This window comes from Pteronotus mesoamericanus, unplaced genomic scaffold (genome assembly GCF_021234165.1).
Source record: "Pteronotus mesoamericanus isolate MK-2021 breed Mesoamerican mustached bat unplaced genomic scaffold, CSHL_Meso_final scaffold_85, whole genome shotgun sequence".
Lineage (NCBI taxonomy): Eukaryota > Metazoa > Chordata > Mammalia > Chiroptera > Mormoopidae > Pteronotus > Pteronotus mesoamericanus.
Genome location: NW_026555329.1, coordinates 54,250,573 through 54,274,573, shown reverse-complemented (window position 1 = coordinate 54,274,573; position 24,001 = coordinate 54,250,573). Strand labels below are relative to the sequence as shown.

General features: G+C 36.3%; 1 protein-coding gene across 2 annotated transcripts in view; it reads right to left on the bottom strand.

Annotated features, from left to right (window-relative positions):
- MET (MET proto-oncogene, receptor tyrosine kinase) overlaps nt 1-24,001 on the bottom strand; it is a 151,063-nt gene that overhangs the window by 99,867 nt on the left and 27,195 nt on the right. For both annotated transcript variants that reach the window (XM_054564436.1, XM_054564437.1), the window contains exon 2: nt 20,273-21,489. In XM_054564436.1, the coding sequence (XP_054420411.1) occupies nt 20,273-21,475 (1,203 nt within the window). In that variant the 5' untranslated portion in view covers nt 21,476-21,489. The remainder of the gene's footprint in view (nt 1-20,272; nt 21,490-24,001) is intronic.

The window sequence follows — 24,001 nt, the reverse complement described above, 5'->3', positions numbered from 1 at the left end:
TACAGCACATGAAATATAGTCAGTAATACTGTATTAACTATACAGGGGTGGGAAAAAGTAGGCTTATAGTTGTTTGTATGGAAAAAGACACAAAGCTTATGGATATTACAATAGGTTTATTAACTCTGTGTTTCAAGTACTTACAACTGTTGACCTACTTTTTCCCATCATTTTATATGGTGTCAGATGGGTACCAGGTTTTTTTGTGGTGATCTTAACTTTCTTCATACATAATTTGAAGGCACTATAATGGGGTGAATAAATTATATAAATGTCTAATCATTCATCTTTACATCTGAAACTAATATAATATTGTATATCAGCTGTGAGAGAAAGTGTTAACTAGACAAAACAATTGTTAAAGGGAATTTGAGGCAGATGAAACATGTGTTAAGGCAGGATTGTGAGGGAGACTGATGGATTCTGGGAACTACAAGAGTGATATATTGACATATATACAGAATATACAAGGAATTCATACAACTTAATAGTAAAACAAACAAACAAACAAACAAATAACCCAATTAAAAAATGGGCAAAGGGCCTGAATAGACATTTTTCCAAAGAAGACATACAAATGGTCAACATGCACATGAAAAGGGGCTTAATATCAATATTCATCAGGGAAATGCAAATCAAAACCACAATATCATCTAACACCTGTTAGGATGGCTATTACAAAACAAGTAAGAGTTAAAAAGTGTTGAAGAGGGTACAGAGAAAAGTGAACCCTTGTACACCATTGGTGGGAATGTAAAATGGTACAGACATTATGGAAAACAGTATGAATGTTCCTCAAGAAATAAAAAGTAGAGCTACCATATGACCCAGCAAAAGAATCAAAACGATTATCTCAAAGAGATGTCTATACTCCCATGTTCACGGCAGCACTATTCACAATAGCCAAGGTATGGAAACAATCTAAGTGTCCATCAACATGTGAATGGATAAATCAGATGATTGAATACATATATATCTCATTATATATATCTCTATATATTCTCTCTGTATATAAATATATATAACACAATAGAATATTATTTAGTATTAAAAATGAAGGAAATATTGTCATTTGAGATAATATGAATTAACCTGTTATGCTAAACAAAATAAGCCAGATAGAGAAAGGCAAATATTGCATGGTATCACTTATAAGTGGACTCTTAAAAGAAGGCAAAATTCATAGAAACTGAGAGTAGAAAAGTGGTTGCCAGGGGCTGGGATGTGGGGTTGAGGGAGAAGTTGGTAAAAGGTATAAACTTTCAGTTAAAAGATGAGTAGAGTCTGAGACTCTAATGTATAATATGGTGACCATAGTTGATAACACTGTACTGTTTAACAGAAATTTTTTGAGAATAGAACTTAAATGTTCTCCTATACACAAAAATAAAAGAATGGTAGGCTGAGGGTAAGGTAGGGTGGCAGTGGTGTGCTTGAGCTACCTTGTGCCAGATTATAGAGTTGATTGTGAATATTTCTTCCTAATTCTTGTTCAGTGACTTTACTTGGGTAGCTTGAAATTGATTTATTAGGGTGTTTCTACCACGGAAATTTGTAAACACTACAAATCAGGGGCTTCTGCTCCCTCTCTCCCCCAGGGTTAAATATTTACCAGCATACCACTAAGTGTGAGGAGGACCACAAAATAGCCACGGCCAAGGTAAGAAACTCCATGAATATTATACTAAAGAGTGTGGATTTTACTTTGAAACCATTGGTGTGCCCTGAAATTATGTATGAAGAAGGTTGAGATAGGCTGAATGATTCTTTCGAAACATTAAGTTTCTTGATTAAATAGGTATTGTTAGTTGCACCCAAACCAGCAGCTGATAAGGTACTTAAGAAAGTCTTAAATAAGCCGGTACACAGAATGAGAATGTCAACATGGGTTAATAAATGAGAGAAGTTATGTAAACTATTACTTAATCCCAACTGAGCATTTTGTGAGCCACTGGGGAACTGGGTTGATGTTCATAGACAAGAATAAGGTTAGAAGGAAACAGAAAATTAAACAAACAAGAGTTCAGTTTAACTTGTGATTTACCCAGAGTGTAGAGTATAAAATGAAAGCCTTACTAAAGGTAAAATAAAGTATGCCAACATTGTTATTAACACAATTTTCCAGTCATTCACTGGAACAGAGGTTTTATTATATATTGGCAGAAAAAATAGAAGATTTGACTGTTTCTTAACTAGTTAGAGAATCCCCAGCATACAAAATATTAAGTGAGGCACTGGGATTTAGTTCTAATAGCTATCTCCAAGAGCCCAGAGAATGCAAGGAAAGTTTAACATCTAAAGCTCACACAAATACTAAATTATTATTTACTTATGAAAATTTAGGTGTTTAGTTTCCAAATATTTCATAATCCTTTTTCCACCATGAGTTGATCTGTATTCAACTGGATTGTTATCACCAGGGTCATACTCAATATCATATAGTTTACATCATGGCTACCCTAGACCCTGTAATAATTTGGAGGGTTTTTTAAAATAAAAAACTTTCTTCTGTCAGGTATGGTAAAGTCCTGGTGCATATTTTTCTATGGTATAAACAGTGCCACAAATGGTGAACTTTAATTTTTCAATTCTGAGGTGAAAATGTTTTCATATGTAGAATCTACTAAAAACAAATGGATACAGGAAAGGAGGCTTGGGGGTAATTAGTGTTCCACCAGGGCACATAGCTAGGATCATAAAAAGCATTGCTTGCCTAAATACCTAAAATTGCTGCTTATGTTTTCATAAGCATTTGATTCTAAAAAATTATCTGGAGGTTGGGAGAAGGTGGAGATGGGCAAAGGGGGGTAAAATGGGGACTGGAAGAGACTTTGCTTGAGGCAATGACCTGTATGGTTTTATGAACCACTCACTCTGATAAATTGAATGAAAGAAAAGAAAATAGCGATCATTTTCAAATTTACCATATAGTGATACCATTTTTTAAAAGCAGGTACATATTTTGGTCAAAACCTCTTTATACATGTCAAAAACCTATACTTTGACCTTTCAATGTTAATTATAAGTTAAATCTACTATTGTTAAACTACCATTTATACATCTATTACTCATCATTCTACCAACACTGACTACTATCCTTAATACTGAGCCAGTAACAGAATTTATCTTGTACTTTGTCTGCCCAATTCTATGTGGAATCAATACCTGACTCTTCTGAAATGAGAGTGAGTTTAGTTGAGACTAATAAATACCACCCATTTCTTTCTGTATCAGGTCTAAATAATATCCAGTGTAAATGGTGTTTTTTAAATTAGAAATATTTCTCAATTACTCTTACTAATCCGTTTACTGATTATTATTTACCATAATGTTGGAACCACAAATAAGTTTACATTTAATGAACCATCAGATATATTCTATTCTATTACAAATTCTTCTTCTTTATTCACTTTATTCAGTTCCTTAGGTACCAGGATCACCTAATTTGACTTCATATTCACCTTTATTATTGCACTTAAGAACATTTTCAGAGTCTTGGACCTTCTGATATTAGTGAGTACATGACGAAAATAACCTCATCTTTATCTTTTGTGAGGTTTTGTATTGCCCTGTACACACTGTATCCTTACAAATAATGTCTTACATTCAAGATTCTGGTCGCATTACTGGAAAATAAATAGTCCCCTGCCTATAATTATGGCCTTCAGGAAGGGGCATGCCAGTGACCTCTCCTGACTTGTAGACAGAAGAATAAGCCCTGAAAATTAAATGTCTCCTATTCTCTCATCTTTTCCCTTGGCAAACTCCACTTCTTTCTAGGCCAAACGAAAGTAAACAAAGTTAATACAGACTTTGAATATTTCTTTTGATTCCTCATACATATTTTTGTACCTGCATTTCAAATCTTTGTGGTTTGTGGAGATGACAAAAACAATGACTTTTATGACTGTCATAAAAATATGTTTGTAGAGCTTGTCAAGGACTTTCATTCAAACACTTAAACAACTCAGAAGGTCCCTGTTTACTGTATAAATATATAGATTTCTTTTGGAAGACAAAATTTTTGTCAAGTAAAATAAACACTATCATCTATGGTTCGCAAAAAGCATATGCATAGGCTTAAGTACAAAGAAGCATGACAAACTGCCTGCCCTATAAGACCTTAAATTTACTTAAATATTTAAACTTATTTAAATTATATATATATATATGATTAATATGAGAAAGGCAAAATATATCTGCAGCTAGAAATTTATTAGAACCGGACCACAGCAACAAACTAGAGATCATGCCCCTGTACATTCTGGTGCTGATGACATCCTCCTGAGTCCCCAGAATACTTATCTTTCCCTGACCCTCTAGGTTATATGATTCATATGAGAACGAAATGCTCCCAAATGGATTCAGTTGTGCAGAGGACAGTACACAGATGCAGAAACACAATATGACTTGGGCCTACCTCAGCATCACATTCCCTTGAATTCTATCAACTTTTATAATTTTGGTAGTTTCAATAGAGCTTATTTTGTGTGTTCTCAGGATTATATGATTCACTTTGTCATAGGACTTACTGGTAGGTGATAGGATAACCCTTTCAAACCCAAGAAATACAAGTTCTTCTTACAAGTAGGGTCCCAAGAATTAGCCACAGAAGAAAGGGACAAGAGAGAAACAGCTTGGACTGAGATAAGAAATATCTATTAAAAATATTTTCCTTCTTTTATTGTTGTTCAATTACAGTTGTCCCCATTTTTCCCCATATCTATTTTCAAAGAAGCTGATAAGGTGATAGGCTATGAGAGGTAGTGAGAGCTAGTGCTACCTAAATTATGCCCTTAGCTTCTAGAATCTACAGATTTTCTTATATTAAAAATCACTTAATGAGCCATGGCCGGTGTGCCTCAGTTGGCTGGAGCATTGTCCTATAACCGAAATTGTGGTTTCAATTCCCAGTCAAGGCACATACCTAGGTTGCGGGTTTGACCCCCAGTGTGGGGCACATGGGAGGCAGCCAGTTGATGTTTCTCTCTCACATTAATGTTTCTTTCTCTCCCTTCCTCTCTCTCTAAAAGAAATGAAAAAATGTCCTCAGGTGAGGATAAAAAAAAGTAATTTAATTCATTTAGAGATCAAAGAAAAGACAAAGTTCTCCAGCATAGTTCTATTTGTGATATGTTTTTGTAAGTGTAAAGTAATATACACTCATGGCTAGGACCCACTTTCAAAATCTGGTTGAGAGAGAAGATGGTGGAGGAGTAAATGGGAGTCACGCTGACCTCCTCCCAAAACCAAACTGGAATTGCAACTAAATAATGGAGTAATCACCTGGAAAGCAGTTGAGCAATAGTGGGAGAGGAGCCTTGGTGCCACGGACAGTGGATTCTACTCTCACACATCCCAACGGGTGAGAAGTGCGGTGGAGGCTCGAGAGGGTGGGCTGGGTGCGATGCAGGGATGGTTCAATATACGCAAATCAGTAAACGTGATACATCACATAAATAAAAGAAAAGACAAAAACCACATGATCATCTCGATAGATGCAGAAAAAGCATTCAATAAGGTACAGCACCCATTTATGATCAAAACACTCAGCAAAATTGGAATAAATGGGACATTCTTCAACGTAATAAAGGCCATACATGAAAAACCTACAGCCAATATCATTCTCAATAGGCAAAAACTGAAAGCTTTCCCACTAAGATTGGGAACACGACAAGGATGTCCGCTCTCACTGCTTCTTTTCAACATTGTATTGGAAGTCCTAGCCACAGAGGTCAGACAAGAGAAAGAGATAAAAGGCATCCAAATAGTAAAGGAGGAAGAAAAGCTATCATTGTTTGCAGATGACATGATAGTATACATAGAGAACCCTGTAGACTCTTACCAAAAAACTCCTTAACCTAATAAGTGAATTTGGCAAAACAGCAGGATACAAAGTCAACATTCAGAAATCAAAGGCGTTTTTGTACACCAGCAATGCAATAGAAGAAGAAGAGATCAGAGAAAAAATTCCATTCGATATAGGAAGAAGAAAAATAAAGTACCTAGGAATAAATTTAACCAAAGACGTAAAAGACCTGTATGCAGAAAACTATACAACATTGAAAAAAGAAATTAAGGAAGACACAAATAAATGGAAGCGTATACCGTGCTCATGGATTGGAAGAATTAATATCCTCAAAATGTCCATACTACCCAAAGCAATTTATAGATTCAACGCAATCCCTATTAAGATACCAATGACGTATTTCACAGAAATAGAACAGACATTTCAAAAATTTATATGGAACCATAAACGACCCCAAATAGCCACAGCAATTTTGAGAAAGAAACATAAAGCAGGAGGGATCACAATACCGGGCATCAAACACTACTACAAAGCCACTATACTCAAAACAATCTGGTACTTGTACAAGAACAGACCCATAGACCAGTGGAACAGAATAGAAAGCCCAGAAATAAGCCCAGGTCTCTATGGACATCTAATATTTGACAAAGGGGGTAGAAGCATAAAATGGAGCAATAATAGCCTCTTCAACAAATGGTGTTGGGAGAGCTGGACGGCTACATGCAGAAAATTGAAATTGGATCATCAGCTGACACCATACACAAAAATAAACTCAAGATGGATAAAAGACTTAAATATAAGTCGCAACACCATCAAAGTCCTAGAGGAGAACATTGGCAGGAAACTCTCAGATATCCCACGCGGCACGTTTTTCCACCGATTTGCCTCCTAAAGCGAGGGACATAAAGGAAAGAATAAACAAGTGGGACCTCATCAAAATAAGAAGCTTCTGCACGGCTAAAGAAAACATCAGCAAAATGAAAAGGGAGCCAACCTTATGGGAAAATATATTTGCTAATGATACATCAGATTGAGTTTTGATCTCCAAGATATATAAAGAACTCACTCAACTCCACTCCAAGAAGACAAACGATCCAATCGAAAAATGGGCAAGGACCTGGGCAGATGCTTTTCCAAAGAGGAGATACAGAGGGCCCAGAGGCATTTGAAAGGATGCCCGGCATCACTAGCCATCAGAGAAATGCAGATCAAAACCACCATGAGGTACCACCTCACACCGGTCAGAATGGCCATCATAAACAGATCAACAAACAGCAAGTGCTAGTGAGGCTGTGGAGACAAGGGAACCCTAGTACACTGCTGGTGGGAATGCAGACTGGTGCAGCCACTATGGAAAGCAGTGTGGAATTTCCTCAGAAAGCTGAAAATGGAACTGCCTTTTGATCCAGTGTTTCCCCTGCTGGGACTATACCCTAAGAACACCAAAACACCAATACAAAAGAACCTATGCACCCCAATGTTCATAGCAGCACAATTTACAATAGCCAAGTGTTGGAAGCAACCTAAATGCCCATCAGTAGATGATTGGATCAAAAAGTGATGGTACATATACACAATGGAATACTACGCAGCAGAAAGAAAAAAAGAACTACTAAACTTCGTGACAGCATGGATGGAACTGGAGAGCATTATGCGAAGCGAAATAAGCCAGGGGGCGAAATACAAATACCATAAGATCTCACCTTTAAGCGGAACCTAACGAACAATACAAAGATGCAAGGAAAATATGACCAGCAACACTGAAAGGAAAAGAAATCAAGAGAGACAAGAGGGAAGGAGGGAGGGGTGGGCAGGGAAAGGGAAGGGAAGGGGAAAGTCAAGAAACATATAGCAAGGACTCATGGACAAAACCAAAGGGGAAGAGCTGAGGGAGGGAAGGAGGGAGGGGGCAAGGGCAAGTGGTGGGGGGAGGCAGAGACAAATGTATTTAAAAAAAATGAACAAATAAAAAATAAAAAGAAAACCAAGGAAACAAAAAAAACGAGGATAGAATAAGCAGGCTCTGGGACAACTTCAAGAGGTCCAACATTCATATCATATGGGTGTCAGAAGGAGAAGAGAAAGAGCAAGAAATTGGAAATCTGTTTGAAAAAATAATGAAAGAAAGCTTCCCTACGTTGGCAAAGGAAATAGAAATGCAAGTCCAGGAAGCACAGACAGTCCCAATCAAGTTGGACCCAAAGAGAACCACACCAAGACACACCATAACTAAAATGCCAAAAGTTAAAGATAAAGAGAGAATCTTATAAGCAGCAAGAGAGGAGAAGTTAGTTACCTACAAAGGAGTTCCCATAAGCTGTCAGCTGATTTCTCAAGAGAAACTTTGCAGGTAAGAAGTACTCAGAGTGATGAAATGTAAGGACCTACAACCAAGATTACTCTACCCAGTAAAGCTATTATTTAGAATGGAAGGGAAGATAAAGTGCTTCCCAGACCAGGAAAAGCTAAAGGAATTCATTATTACCAAGCCACTATTACATGAATTGTTAAAGGGACTTTTTTAAGAAAAAGAAGGAGATCGAAATTATGAACCTTAAAATGACAAGAAATTCACAACTATCAACAACTAAATCTAAAAAATAAAAACAAAACTGAAATCCACAAACAATGAGAACCAGAACAGAATCATTGGTATGGGGATCATTTGGAGGGTTATCAGCTGGGAGGGGGAAGGAGAAGAAAGGGTAGAATGGTACAGGGATCAAGAAGCATAATTGGTAGGAACAAAGTATACAGGGGGATGTTAAGAATAGTATAGGAAAGGGGAAAAAAAGAATACTATAGGAAAGGGAGAAGCCAAAGTACTTACACACAAGACCCATAAACATGAACCAATGTGGGGAGATTGATGGAGGGAAGGGAGGTACTGGGCAGATGGAGACAAAAGGAAAAAAATTGGGACAACTGTAAAAGCATAATCAATAAAATATGCTAAAAAATTGTAAAAAAAAAAATCTGGTTAAATGCAGCAGCATGTAGTTAAGGCCTAAAGCTTGTGAAGTAGTTAAGACTTATTAGTTTATTAAATACTGGCTATGTACTTGCCCATGTACTAAAGATATATTGTTTTTTTCTTGAAATGTTGAGCTTGATATAAAAGTTATCTTTCATCTCCTCAGGGTGGCCTTTTGTGACTATACTACCAAATTAACTTATTCTTCCTCATTTGTATTTACAGGTGTCTATTTCCCCCACACTGTATTTCATAAATCATCATAAAGTATTTGTTTATTGGTATGACTGATCATTTACAGTCATCTCCTCCCCTATTCTGTTTGCTTCATAAAGGCAACATCTGTGCCTATCTCATTCAGCACGGTAGTACCAACAGGGTTAGGCACTTGATAAATATCTGTTGAATTTCTTGTTAAATTTTGGGTGTATGAATAAATCCTTTCCTCTGTCTCTTGCTGAAAATAATGATTAAAAGTTTCTAGACATTTTATGGACTGAATAAAATGATTAGGCTTCTAGCATTTGGCTTAAACTAATAAGATGAAAGAACAAGAATATAATGCAATTAGCTTAAAATCAATGGAAAATATTGCACATTTTATTGTCAAGATAATTTTTAGAGATATTCATTTTTGCTATTGACTGCTACTGCATTAGTGCTTGTAATCTACTTTGTGCATTAGCACTAAATACTATTGATTCATTCAGCTAAGAGACCAATTTAATCTTTGCATTCTTCCCATTTCCTGAACACCAATTCACCTATAGTTTAGTTAGCAGTCTGGTCACTAGATGCAAGTGTTAATAGAATTTTAGATTTAAAATGTCATTAGAAAATTTAATATTACATAGATTTACACTTTTCTAATAGAGAAATTCTAGCAAATTATTAATAATTTATGTATTTTGAAATGGCAACTCAGCAAACTTAATTTTCATAAAATCAGTTCTAGAAAAGAATGCTTAACAAATCAAAACTGTCCTTAATTCATACCTTTTATCTAGAGCACAATTTGAAATATCTCCTACCATTTTAATATCCTATGATTAATAAACATATTGGTGCTTTACCCAAACAAGACAACCAGAGTCAGATACTAGTCAAAATGGATAATTTTTATATTTTGGTTTTATATTTATACTATACATAAATGGTTTCCCCCTATTTGTGAATATCAAAATGGTTAGAATAGCCTTTATTCTATAATAGCATATATTTGTAATACATTTTCCTGTCCTCTTGTTGAAAAACTAAAGAAATTTTTGAAGTAGAGAAGGTGGGTACACTTTATCTGCTCCAATAGACTTAGCCTAAGTCTAGGGTGAAGTGCACTATGCCTCTCTCCCAAGGTTTTTAGGATAGGAAGTCAACACAGCTCAGCAAGTAATTCATATGCAAATGAACACTCCTGGAATATTTTAATTGGAAAAATACATAATTAACTGACTGAAATGTATCTAGCTACTATCCTAGAATCACCACATTCACTATTTAAAAAAAATCAGGAGAGTTTTACTTCAAGAGTAGCTGAACCATTGGTTTCATTTCCTTGATAAATGAGTCCTTGCCAGCCTCCCTGGGAGCTGGAGAGGGGACCTGAAGCATATCTGGGCACTGAGTCATTCTGGACCCCATGTGCTGCTGATTCAGTCTTTGTGCTGACCCATGAATTAAGCAACGGTAGAAATTCCTACTGGGTCTTCTATCCAAATTCTTACAGATTCTCATTTTTCTTATTAGAGTGAGGAGATAAGAATGCAGAGTGGGGTGAACATTGATAAGAGAGAATTCTGAAGTAATGGTGTAACACCAAAATTTGATATAATATTCTGAGCAAAAAAAGTCCATTATTTCTCAAGGAGCTTTTAATATTCTTATCGAAATGTAGGATTTCGCATGCTTTTAGAAGTATTTAATCATGTGGAATATGGCAATGAAAATATCAAGTATTGGAGCTGTGCGTTCAAAGTTTTCTTAACACTTCAACTTTTCAAAAATTAACTTTAAGATTTTTTTGCATGAACTCATTGTTTACCACATTAAGTTTACCAAATGAATCTCCATGTAGAAACCAACCACTTAAAATAAAACACAGACCATACCACTTGCTTCAAAAGACATTAAAGAAGAATGAACAACTCATTTTATGTATATGGTATAGTTAACTTTTAATTATCCACACATGGGAAATATATTGATCACATCATGAGTCAATATAATACACAGGTAAAGCCTACCTACATTTTTAGTGACATTTCAGCATTAACTGCTTTTCTTTGCTATTAATCTGTGAATAAGCTATGAAATGGTTTAAAGGCTGCTTAGAAGGAGAGAAAAAAGCAAAACGCATTAACGGCTCATTCTGTAATGCATTTTCTAATACCCAGGGTGTGCCAAGTACTCTCAGAGAGCGTTACAAAATTCTGGAAAGACAGTGATTTTAAATTCCTTTTAATAAAATAGTGCAATATGCCACTTTTCATGGGATGGGTGGCACAGAAAGTTCAAATAAATAAATTAGTGAGCAGTGACTCCCTGAGCCTATATATAGGACGGTTTACAGAAGGAGAGGAATCAAGTGTACAATTAATAAATAAATTTATACTTAGATTTTTTAAAAAAAGTATATTGAATCCTTACATCTCAAGGATTTTCTTTCTTGTGAGATTTTGCTTTGGTAACTATTACTTTCGGCATATGGCCAAGATATTTAGTGTTTAGAATAAAGAATCCTCAATAACATTTTTCATATAGGATAACATTTTCTCATTTTGGAGCACAGGAAGTGAAAAAAGAAAACACCCCTGAAACCTGACTTTACATTTTTATCCCTAATACAAAATGCATTCTCTTGAAAAGAGAGATTGCTTAAATAAGATATGCCAAACCAGTATGATTAGTATGATTACATGGATGTTATTTGCAACATTGACTTCACATCCCCAGTTCAAATGTTGGGGTACAAGAGATTATAGATATACAGTCTCTAAAGAGTTATAAATCTTTGTTTATTTTATGAAATATTATGAGACATGTCCTGAGGATGACAAATCAATAATGGTCCTTGTGGTTTCCTGATGGAAGGCTGCAATTATTTTCTTCCATTACAACTGAAATGCAACCCAATTTTACTATCTATCATCTTTATAATAGTAATAAACATCACTTTATGTTTATTTTTCTGCCTTTTTGTATTACTCCTTGTTTGCATCTTGTTTTGACTGTTTCCATTCAAAACTGTTCTAATCACTTTGCTTTCTTCCTTTGATGGTTGTGACCCTTTAACTTTGGCACTCTTTTGAGAAGGAGATGGAAAATTACTACTGTAAGTTTCCTTTATTTTGGGAAGCAGTTGGCTACTTTTTGCATTTGAGTATTAATGATAATTGAAAACAAGGAAGCTTGATAAAAACAACCTGTGAGGTTAAGTTTTTCTAAAACTTCATTATCTGCAAGTTCTTTGATGCATACTATAATTTAAATTACATAAACATAGTCTCTTACAATGCCATGGAGTAGTTAGACTTGAAAGTTGGGGAAAATGGCATACCTTATACCTCCTAGCTTGACTATAGTCCATTTCTGATTCAGCTGCCTTTGTCTCCAATGCCAAACAGAGCCACTTCCCACCTCTCTTTTATTTCGAGTTTTAAGGACTTGCAGAAATTAAGTATTATGGAGATAGGTCACTCATAACAGATAGGGAGGGAGGTGAAAGATCTTCATGATCAATAAAACCAGAATGTGCCTTTTCCAGAAAACAATTAAACAATTTGAATTTGCCTTTCTTTATGTAAGTATTTCTTACAACAATAGCTGTTATTTAGGCCTTTTACAAACATAATTGCACTTGTCCACACAATAGTCCTTCATGGAAGAAAGCAGTTCAGAGTTTCAACAACATGCTCATGGCCAAATTGGTAGAAAGTGGTGGGGTACTGATTTGATCCCAGATCTCTTTGACTTCAGTTGTTCCTTTAGGTGATGCTGCTGCCCAAAAGCTACATTTATGGTCTTCTTATTGCGCCATGTGCTTTATATACATTGTCCCAGGTTTTTACAGAACACTGTGAAGTAGGTGTTATCTGCAGGTTACAAATGAAGACACTGAGGCTCTAACAGGTTAAGTAATATGGTAGAAGTCATATAGCTGGTATTCAGTAGGCCAGGACAGCCAACCAGGTGTGTCTGGCACCTAATGACATACTTTTCCCCTTAACTGATTAATTATTAGTCATAAAGATGACCAAGATATTGATGAAAATATCTGCTACAAGTTTATATATATTCTTTCAAATGTTTACAGATAGAGCAAAACTATAATAATGAGATTGCATAAAAAAACAGTGTAACATGATGACTGCATTTTCTGGGTAGGTGAGAGAATCCTTTTTAATTCCAATTTTGATTGAAATTAAAAATCTTTCTAAGTGCATTATTCTACTTCTCTTAGGAAATATACTATAATTTAACAGAAAGGACCTTTGCTGATTTGGGGATTAAAAAAATTCCTTTATTCAATGTTAATTCTCATTTGTAGGAGATTGGGCCAATGTGTACTGATTCTAGTTTTTCCTGGAATAACTGTCATGTTAACAAACCCCTTATATGATACCGTTGGAGATTCCAATTAATATATGCTTAAGATTAACTGAATTTTTAATACTGTTTGTCCCAACTAGAATGTGAGCTTTTATCCTACCCAAATGTTGCACTTTACAAGTCTCCATATTATGGGACATTTTTTTCAATTACTTTATTTTGAATAATTATGTTGTTTAGGGACTAAGCATTAGCATAAAACAACTTCAATCAATACTAATTTAGGATGCTTATAGAGGTCTGCTGATGGATGGGAAAAAAAAGGAGGTTAAAATATTTAAGACATTTGTGAGTGTATAATCTTATAATTCTAAGTGTTGGAAGTCACTGTAAACAAACCTTTTAAGAGTCAACAGCAACATAGAAAATGGTTACATTATAAAGATAAGAATACATTCTTATATAACTGATATAATCAGCACTAATATTACATGAATGGATATCTGTGGCTTGAGATAAGTTTCTAGAAATAATATCATACATGTAATCAAAGAGTTCTTGAAGCACAAATAACTTAGACGTAAGGATGATATGCTCTGAAAACTATCAGATGACTCAAAAGAGGGCTTTTGTGATGTTGTCAACATGAGAAGATATATATATATATATATATATATATATATATATATATCTTCTTTGTATAGCTAGTGTTTCATAAAATGTCAGATTGGGAAAAGCAACATGAGTGACCTGAAGTAAGCAAGTCAGGTCTGACAAACCTACCAAACCCCTAAATTTAGAAGACCCTTACTTAGCACTCTCTCTGTCTGATCCTGGGACACCCATTTTTGCACATGAAGAGAAGCTCAAGAAGAACCAGGAAAACCTCAGTGTGGCTGTGCTCATACTTTGAGAACTGGGCAGAAGCTTCAGCAGAAAGTTACTGTCCCTTCTTTCTTTCTTTCTTTTTCCTTTTTTTGCAATTATAAGAGAAAGTTTATTTAGAAAGTCACAGAGGTAGGAAAAAATGAGCCAGCTGGGCTGCATGGGCTCAGGAAATAAGTTACAGAGGCAAAAGAGGGCCCTTAGAGCTTAGGAGAAAGAAAGGCAAAGGTAATATGCTTGGAAAAGAAAAGGGGAAAGGAAAAGGCACAGAATACTCTAGAGAACATGATGGAGAATAAAGGGAGGAAGGCATGGACAAACTCCAGAGGACTAGAGCACACACTGGGTCCTTTGTCTTAAGGTTTTTATCTGTACTACAAAGGTGGGAATTCTAAGGGAGGTCTTAGAGGAGGAGCTCAATAGAATATTCATCAGCTTTCAGCTTTATGCTGATACACCAAAATGAGATTTATTCTCCTGACTTCATCCACCTTTGGGTGTGGTTGACACAAATAACACTAATTGAATATCTGTTATCTATCTCCCTGAATAGGGTAATTTGCCACATCTTTCTTAACCTTGTACAGATGTTTGTACAAAGAACCTTGTACAAAGATCCAATTGATTAGATATGTTAGTAACAAAACGACATTATATGTATCTACTCACCAAACTTTATGCTAAAATAAAAACCCAGTTACAAGAAATTGTTAGACAGGTCACCCTGTATCTTGCCAAGTAAATTTGCCAAGACAAAACACAGTCATTTCATTGCTTAGAGTCTCTCCAAACTGGTTTGATCTTGTAAGTCATTTCGTTTCTGTATGAATAATGACTCTATGTGCCTTCATTTTATCCTGATGATATATGCTAATTATTGGAAAAAACTGAGGTTTTTTTGTGTGGAATGAATGGGTATATAAAAACTGAGAATGTGGATAGTCTCATTTTTGGAAGAACTTTGATCTTTAGAAACCAGAGAAGATAAACAGGAGTAAAGAGAGGTTTGAAGGTATTTGTCTTTATGGAATTTGTCCAGTATAGAAGTTGGCTTCCCTTATAAGAAGACTATGTTGGCACGTTCTAGCTTGTTTCCCACAGGAATTTCTGTGATGGAAATGATAATAATTTCAGGTGTGGCTGGTGCATTTTGGCTATTTTCCTTGGTGATAAAACTGTCCTGAATGTCACTGGGTAATACTGCCTTTTTGTTCTCCTTGGAACACTAAAAATGTCAAAGGGATGTGTTTGAGAATTTCTAGAATTGATAAGTACTTTTACATCTGGGGCCTGACATGAATAAATAAATAATAAGATATCAATATATCTCTTAAGTTGTCTCTTTTTAATTTTTAAGAAAATAAGTATCAAATAGCTCATGTGCTCTAGAGGTCCTGTAGGAATTCCTAATAGACTCTTTTTAAACTTGTGTTTCTGAAGCAATTTATTGGATGCAGGAAAAGTGTTTTCTCTGGAATGTTGTTATTATTATTTTTTTATTTCCTAATTCCAGATTTATGAAAGTTCTTTTGTTTTCTTTCACTCTTTCATATTTTCAAGTGAAGGAAAGGAGCAGCCTCATGAGGAATTCCATTGCTTCTTACAGAGTGTGCAACAGAGAGAAATAAGTCTTAGTTGGGATATATATGCATGTACATTATGTATATTCATAGACTATGGAAGAGGAAAGAGGACAGTTATGTTTATGGTTCATCAAAAGATGAATTTGTTCTCTCAGAGGTTTCTAGCTTTATGAAAAAAATTACTTGAAGTTTCCACCTGGGGAAGTATCCCAGACATTTCAGCAAAAGTGAGCCAAATGTTTCTGAGTTCATATGCCCTTGGTACCCCTTAGCAAATTATATACTTACTTTCACCAAAGGCATGTTTTATGTTCTTATTGCTTGCAATTAGAACCTTAATTACTTAGACTTAAAACTGCTAAAGTGAGATGTACATTTCTAAAGTTAAATTGAGAACTTGAGAAAACTTCTACTGTTTGTTCATTCAACTATGATCTCCACTGGTTATTATGTTTGAAGGCATAGACAGGTCTATATATTCCAATCTAGGTCCAAACCAAGAAAGCCCAAGGCCATAGTGGACTCTCAATTTGGTGCTCTTCTTCTGGCACCAAGTGATATGATGACTAGCAGGATAAATCAAAGTAACAAAAATTTCCCTAATGCTTCCTGTGAAAATACCTTTTCATGTAAGTATAAACAATCATCAATAAAAAATATTTATATTTATAAATATCAAATACCATTCAGATAAAAAGTACCAAACTAGAACATGGTAGACACATGTCTATTCAAGTAGGAAGTCCATGACTGATGTCAAGGTCCAACCAATTACGATGGTGGCTTAGGTAAATGTGGTACTTGCCTCCTTCCAAAACCACATCAAAATTGCACTAAACTACAGAACAACCATCATTCAGAACCACTTGAAATCTAGCTGAACAGAAGTCCTACAAGTAAAGATATAAAGAAGATGCCATAAGGAGACTGGTAGGAGGGGCAGAGATGAGGAATGGGCTGGTCTCACACTTACACTTGGCAGATAAAAATTGGGATGGATATTCCAGATGAAGAGGTCTCCTCTGAGGAATGAAGGATCCCAGCCCCACACCAGAGTCCTCAGCCCAGGATTCCAGTGCCAGGAAGAGAAGTCCCCATAACTTTTGGCTATGAAAACCAACTGGGATTGAGGCTCAAAGAGACTGAGGTTCTTCTGGTGTTCCAGGCAGTTTCTCTTAAAAGGCTCATACATGGACTTACTCAGACTTACTCACTCTGAGCTCCAGAAGTGGGGCAGCAGCTTGAAAGGAACTAGAGACATATGGAGAGGAAACAAACTGTCCAGCATTGGGTTGAGATCTGGGGGAACAGCTTTCTCTCAGACAGAAATGCTGTCAGAGGCCATTGTTCCTTTGACAAGAACACCCTCCTCATCAAAGCTGGCAGGTGGGCAATGTATATGAGTCTCCTTCAACCTGGCTTACACTGTTTGCCCTGCCCTGGTGATTCCCTGAGGCCCCACTGCATCCAGCTTTCAAGCCCACCCCCGCTATTTCCAGTGGCTTTTCCACCAATGTCCTGTTGTGGCTCATGATTCAGATATTCCTAAAATCTCTCAAACAAGTAGAATCTGGCCTCAGTGTGCCCTGTGCCTCTTGCTAAGTGGCCTCATGCCTGGCACTAGAAGCAGGCAACCTTCATTCATAGCTTGGCCTTGCCTGGGCACCTCCAAGCCCAGCACAAGTAGCAGCCATCTGAAGATCGCTTTGTAGCTTATTCTGGGTGGCCCTAGGCAGAACACAGGCAGTGGATAACCTTGTTCTGCTCCTCTCAGGAGGCCCCAGGCCAGCACACCCAGTGGACAGCTTCAGATGACATTGAAGCGCCACCACCCAACCACCTCCACAAGTGACACACTCAAAGAGCGGACTCAGCAGACACCAGAGCCCAGTTGAAATAAGTCCTTCTCTGTGGGGTGAGCCCCTGCACAGCTGATCCTCCAAGGTGGTCAGAGGTCAATGGCCAGTGGTCATAACTAGTATTTGCAGCTGATCACCTGGGGGTAAAATTCTGATGTACCAGCAGCAATCGATGCACAACTATAAGAGGGTGTACACAGCTCACAAAGAGGGAACACCTCAAGTGACCAGCTTGGGTGATCAGGGAGGCTATGCCACTGGACCCCACAGAACACCTACTACATTAGGCCACTTTACCGAGCCTGGGAGACATAGCAGCTCTACATAATATGTACAAATACACACAGAGAGGTTGCCAAAATTAGGAGACAAAGATACATGTCCAAAATAAAAGAACAACAAAATTTTTTAGAAAACTCCCAAGACCCTAAGCAAAATGGAGACAAGAAATCTATTAGATGCAGAGTTCAAAACACTGTTAATAAGGATACTCAATGAATGTAGTAAGAAGTTCAAAAGCATAAAAAAGGACCCGTCAGAGATTAAGAATAATTTATAGGGAATCAATAATAGGGTAGATGAAGCCAAATCAGATCAGTCATTTGGAATATAAGGAAGCAAAAAACATCCAATTAGAACAGCAAAAAGAAAAAAAATCCAAATAATGAAGATAGTATAAGGAGCCTCTGGGACAACTTCAGATGTACCAACACTCACATCATGGGGGTGCTGGAAGGAGAAGTGAGAGAGCAAGGAATTGAAAACCTATATGAAAAAATAATGACAGAAAACTTCCCTAATTTGGTGAAGGAAATAAGACATACAAGTCCAGGAATTGTGGACAGTCTCAAGCAAGATGAACCCAAAGAGGCCCATACCAAGATACATCATAATTAAAATGCAAAAGGTTAAAGACAAAGAGAGAATCTTAAAAGCAGCATGTGGTTACCTATAAGAGACCTCCCATAGGCTGTCAGCTGATTTCTCAACAGAAAATTGGCAAGAAATACTCAAAGTGATGAAAAGCAAGGACCTACAACCAAGATTAGTCTACCCAGCAAAGCTATCATTTAGTATTGAGACAAGCAAAGAGCTTCTCAGAAAAGAAAGAGCTAAAGAAGGTATTATATGAAACGTTAAAGGGCTTCTTTAAGAAGAAAAAATATTAAAAGTACAAACAATATAATGACAATAAAAACATATATATCAACAATTGAATCTAAATAAATAAACATCCAAAACAGAAACAGACTCATAGACAAAGAGAACATTTTGACAGATGCCAAAAGGAGTAGGGCTGGGAAAATAGGTGAAAAAGGTAAAGGGGTTAAGAAGTACAAATTGGTTGTTACAGAATAGTCATGGAGATGTAAAGTACAGCATAAGGAACATAGCTCATAATATTCTAATAACTATATAGTGTCAGATACTTGTGAGATTTATTGGGATGATCACTTAGTGAATTATGTAATGTCTAATCACTGGGGTATACACCTGAAGCTAATTAGTTTCAGATGTATACTGAAATGAATTTTTAAAATAAAAAAATAAAGAAAAAGAATAGAAATACAAATTATCTATTCCAGGAGATGTAATCATGAACATTCTCAGGGCTATTTTTATTAGGGAATATGCTGCAGCACTGCTCCTCAACTTTTCTCAGAAGGACACAGGCCAGCATGGCATCTCAGAATCTTATTTTACCAGACATAACAGTAAACTTATATTCATACCAGTGAAAGTTAATGTTCAAAACAAATAAGTGTTTATGTGCATTAAAAACAACAACAACAAAGGGATTCGGGAGAAAAAATTTCCTTTCTAGTTTTCTAGGTTATTTAGAGAAGATATTAGCTCATTTAAAGATGTTTTATTTACCAACATTTTGGAAGATATTTTTTTGTTTTGTTTTCAGTTGTTTTTAAGTAATGACAAGACTTTAGACTTCATCAGCATATTAGTGAGCAAATGGTGCCTCATAAGGAAAAAAGCCTTCAAAACCCACAAATTAACTTGAGTGTCTAATATTAAATGGTGTAAAGACTGCATTGGGATCTTAAGATTCATGTTTTATAGAAACTGCTGTTGTACTGAACTTTGTTTAAACTTCACTAAAGCTTATATGAGAAATAAGTTTAATAATTTGAAGTGTTGACAAATGTGCATACCCAAATTGTAAAAATACTTTAATTACCACATTGTTTTTCTTAAACTGTGATTTTACTTTTTATTTTTAAAAAATCTTTTATTTATTTATTTTTAGAGAGGAAAGGAGGGAAAAAGAGAGGGAGAGAAACATCAATCTGTGGTGGCCTCTTGCGTGCCCCCTACTGGGGACCTGGCTGGCAGCCCAAGCATTGGCCGGTGCCCTGAATGGGAATTGAACCAGTGACCCCATGCTTCACAGGCCAGCACTCAATCCACTGAGCCACACCAGCAAGGGCTGATTTTATTTTTAAATGAAGATTCATTTTCTAAATTTTCTTGGAAAGAATTTGCATATATTTTAGATTAAGACCATTTACCAAGCACAAAAAGCCCTTAGTATTCTTTTCTAGACTGATACCTTTAATGACTATACCTCATAATTTGTAAGTGGGGAACCTGTGTGACTTACCCGATTAAAGCAGTGTTCATGGTTGGGTCCATAAAAGTGCTGGAGACATCTCACATTGTTTTTGTTGACAATCTTGTTGAAGAATTCATTGACATACTTGATAGGGAATGCACAGACAGCAGAGTGATTCATTGGTTCAGCAGAATCTGGCTTGCTTTGTGCAAACACCCCATAGAGAATGTCATCATTCAGGTTGGCACCTATCTGCCTAGCGAGATGGGCCCCAGGCTTACTGACATATGCAGCTTGAAGAATATTAAACACTTCCTCCCTTGGTGATCTCTTTCTTCTCTTTTCTGTGAGAATACACTCTAGAGGCATTTCCATGTAAGAATGCAATCCAGAGTCTACAGAACAGAACCTGATTATTCTTGTGTGAAAAGTTTGAGCATCAAGAGTTTCCCGTTGAACTGTCAAAAAGTAAATAAAATGGTTGCTTTCAAAGGCATAGACATACTTAATGGGATAAGAATCTCGGAACTCAGGTAAAACATCAATATAGGACTGGTCTGTCAAAAACTTAAAACCATCTTGTGTTTCCTTTAGCCTTCTCACTGATATCGAATGCACTGAATAATCTGGAAGGTAAGAAGAATTTACGGTATTGCCCACAAAGAAGTTGATGAACCGGTGCTTTTCAGACTTCAGGACCTTGGTTCCCAGGGCACTCACTACACAGTCAGGACACTGGCTGGGCTTTTCATCTGCCTGTGGGGAGTACATGCAATGTACCTTCGACTGTATGTCAGCAGTATTGTAGGGGGGAAGGACGTGTCGTTGGCAGGTCCCTCTCCAGACACTTCCACAACTAATGAGTTGATCATCATAGTATGTGTCAATAAGCAGAGCCATGTTGATATTATCTTTCCAAATGCCACCTGAGAAATTGGCTTTGTGGCTGCAGTTCTGACATGGGAAACAATCTGGGTGTTCCAGCATGGGCCCAGTCTTGTACTCAGCAACCTTCTGAAGATCTTTGTCATTTAAGACGTAAATGTAGTTAATGGCACCAAGGTAAATGTGATGCTTGTGTAAAACGACATTCTGGATGGGCGTTTCTGCAGTGAAGTTAGGAAGCTGATACTTCATGTCCACATTCATCTCAGATTTTACTAGTGCCTCCTTGCATTCCCCATCACTCTTCTTCACCAAGGTAAACAGAAGCACAAGGATGCCAGGTGCAAGCCCAGCAGGGGCCTTCATGGTGAGAAGTTAATCTGCCAAAACACATTCAAGGCAAGAGCAATTTAGTTGTCATTGGAAACAAAGAAGAAACATAAAGAACTACACCAGTTAAACTATTAGAAACACAACTTCCTAATTGGAAATTTTGTATCAAGTGAAAGCAGAAACTCTAGCTGGTTTCACATAAAGATTCATTGTGCAGTTGGACATGACTCTACATAGTTTAATTTTAGAATTCAAGTCAGAGCAAGTAATTTTAGAGAACCATTATAAGATACAAACAATGATTTGTATTAAAGATGATAGAACTACTAAGTTAGACTCATTCAGCAGTGAAGTCAGAAACAAAGCAAATTTCTTCCTTAACCCCTTGCTGGTTATTTAATATGCTTTAATATCTGTGGTTAATGAGTAGGCTGATATTCAAATTTTCTCAGTCAAGTAAAGGAATTGTGGTTCAGATTCATTTATTCTAGAAATCACAGCAGGCATTGTTTTCTTGGGAGCATGTAGAATTACTAGGCTAAATTTAACTTCCTTTTGGAAGAAAACAATCATAAATTCTAGAAGCAAATGATCACATGCTGTTTATAAAAGGATTTTGTGTGCAGAGGAAAGGTATGGTTATAATTTGGCTATAGTTGACCTATTGTTTGGATAGACAAATGCTTAACTTAATGTAAGATCATGAGAACATACAAACAGCAAGCTGAAAATGTATAAAATAAGATTAATCTTCAGGACTAAAGTCCTAGAATTATTTTACAGGGATAAATAGCATATTGTTCATTACCAAGGCAAAGCTATTTAGTGAAAAGAGCATTATTTTAGCATTTCATTGCATGCACATGGACAATACTTCTACTAGGAAGCAGAGTGGATTTGTGATTGTTCTAAAAAACTTAAGGTGCACAAGTTATAAACATTGTAAATTCTACTTACAGTAATTACAGTTAGGGTAGTAGTTGGAAGGACAGGCCTTAGACTGGACAGAAACTAAATAGCTATTATTCTTTTCCTTTTGTAAATGTATAATTATGATAGAATGAAGGGATCATACTGGGTATTATAACTATTCCAAAGTCTAACCTTGGGTCTACAAAAATAGCAACAGAATTCACTGAGCAACTATTAGGTGCATAGCTCTGTGCTTAAACTATGGGGAAATAGGAGATGGCCCCTACCCTTCAGTGAACCTACAATGTGATTGAGAGATAACACACATATGCAAATAACTATAATATATGCCTCATATTACCCTGCATAGCACAAAACAAATGCTAAAAGCATCAAGAGAGGGAGGCATGGCCTGTATTTAGGATTATTAAGATTATGAGAAATAGTGACAAGTCTACAGTGTTGTAAAGTCCAGAAGAGCAAGGACAAGGTCTGTTTGGCTCATCACTCTATTCCAAGTATCTGGCATAGAGTCTAGAACATAGTAGGGGTTAAATAAATACATGTTAAGTAAATAAGTGAGTAAAAATTAAACAATAAGTTAAAAGTCACAGAACAGGTAAATATAATAGCTAGAACTTGAATCCAAATATTTTTGACTCAAAATCAAATATTTTTGACTCAAAGATAAATATACTCTACTAATTTGATAGGAATTGGGGCTTTATTGAAGAGGTAATAGAAAGTCATTGAAGGGTTTTGGGATGGAAAGCCATATAACCCAGGTTTTACTCTAGGAAGATTAATCTTGAGGAAGGTGGTTTAGAGCAGGGAGAAGCAGGCAACGGGAAGGCCAGATGACCTGCTATTATTATAGTTCATAACCAAGTAATAATGGCCAGCCAGGATGGTGGCCACAAGAATAGAAAGAAAGGGATGAATGAGAGACATATTTGAATAAATAAGATTGACACCTAAATTGATGGAGTACAATGGAGAAGGCAAAGATTATTAGTGCTCATCTGAAGAAAAGTGGAACAAGTTACAAGATTAAAAGTAGTTAATAGGAAGAAGTTGGACTGAAGACCAAGGAATACAATAGTTTGTTTTAAACATGTTGAGTTTGATGTAATTTTGAGACATGAGTGAAAATGTTCTACTACAGCAATAACTAGTAGGTTTTACATTGTTCACCTGGAGGAAGGTATCTAGAATAAGTGAAGAATGAAGATTCCAAGCAGGCAGAGTATTTGTATCAAGCAATAGAGGAGAATAAAGAAAGGATTCTGAGGAGAAGCCTGCCCTTAATTGTGAAATAGGCACAATCAGTCTTGGGGGAGCCAATATCCATCTTGGGTGAGACAGTGGCAAATGGAAGCATGAGTGCCAAGTATCTGCCATCTCAACACTAGAAAAAAATGAATATTTAGGACTCAGTTTTTCTAGAGTAACTGGGATGCTAGTTTGGCTAGAAAAAAACCTTGCAGGTTAACTGCCAAGAGGTGATGGTTAAAACAAAGAATACATTCATGGAGAAACAAGGGGAAAGAAGAGAAAGCAAATGAAACAAATCTTGGGGAATACCTACATTGGAAAAACCAGTGCAGGAGTCAATAAAGGTAAGTTTAGTGAGGTATCAATTCACAG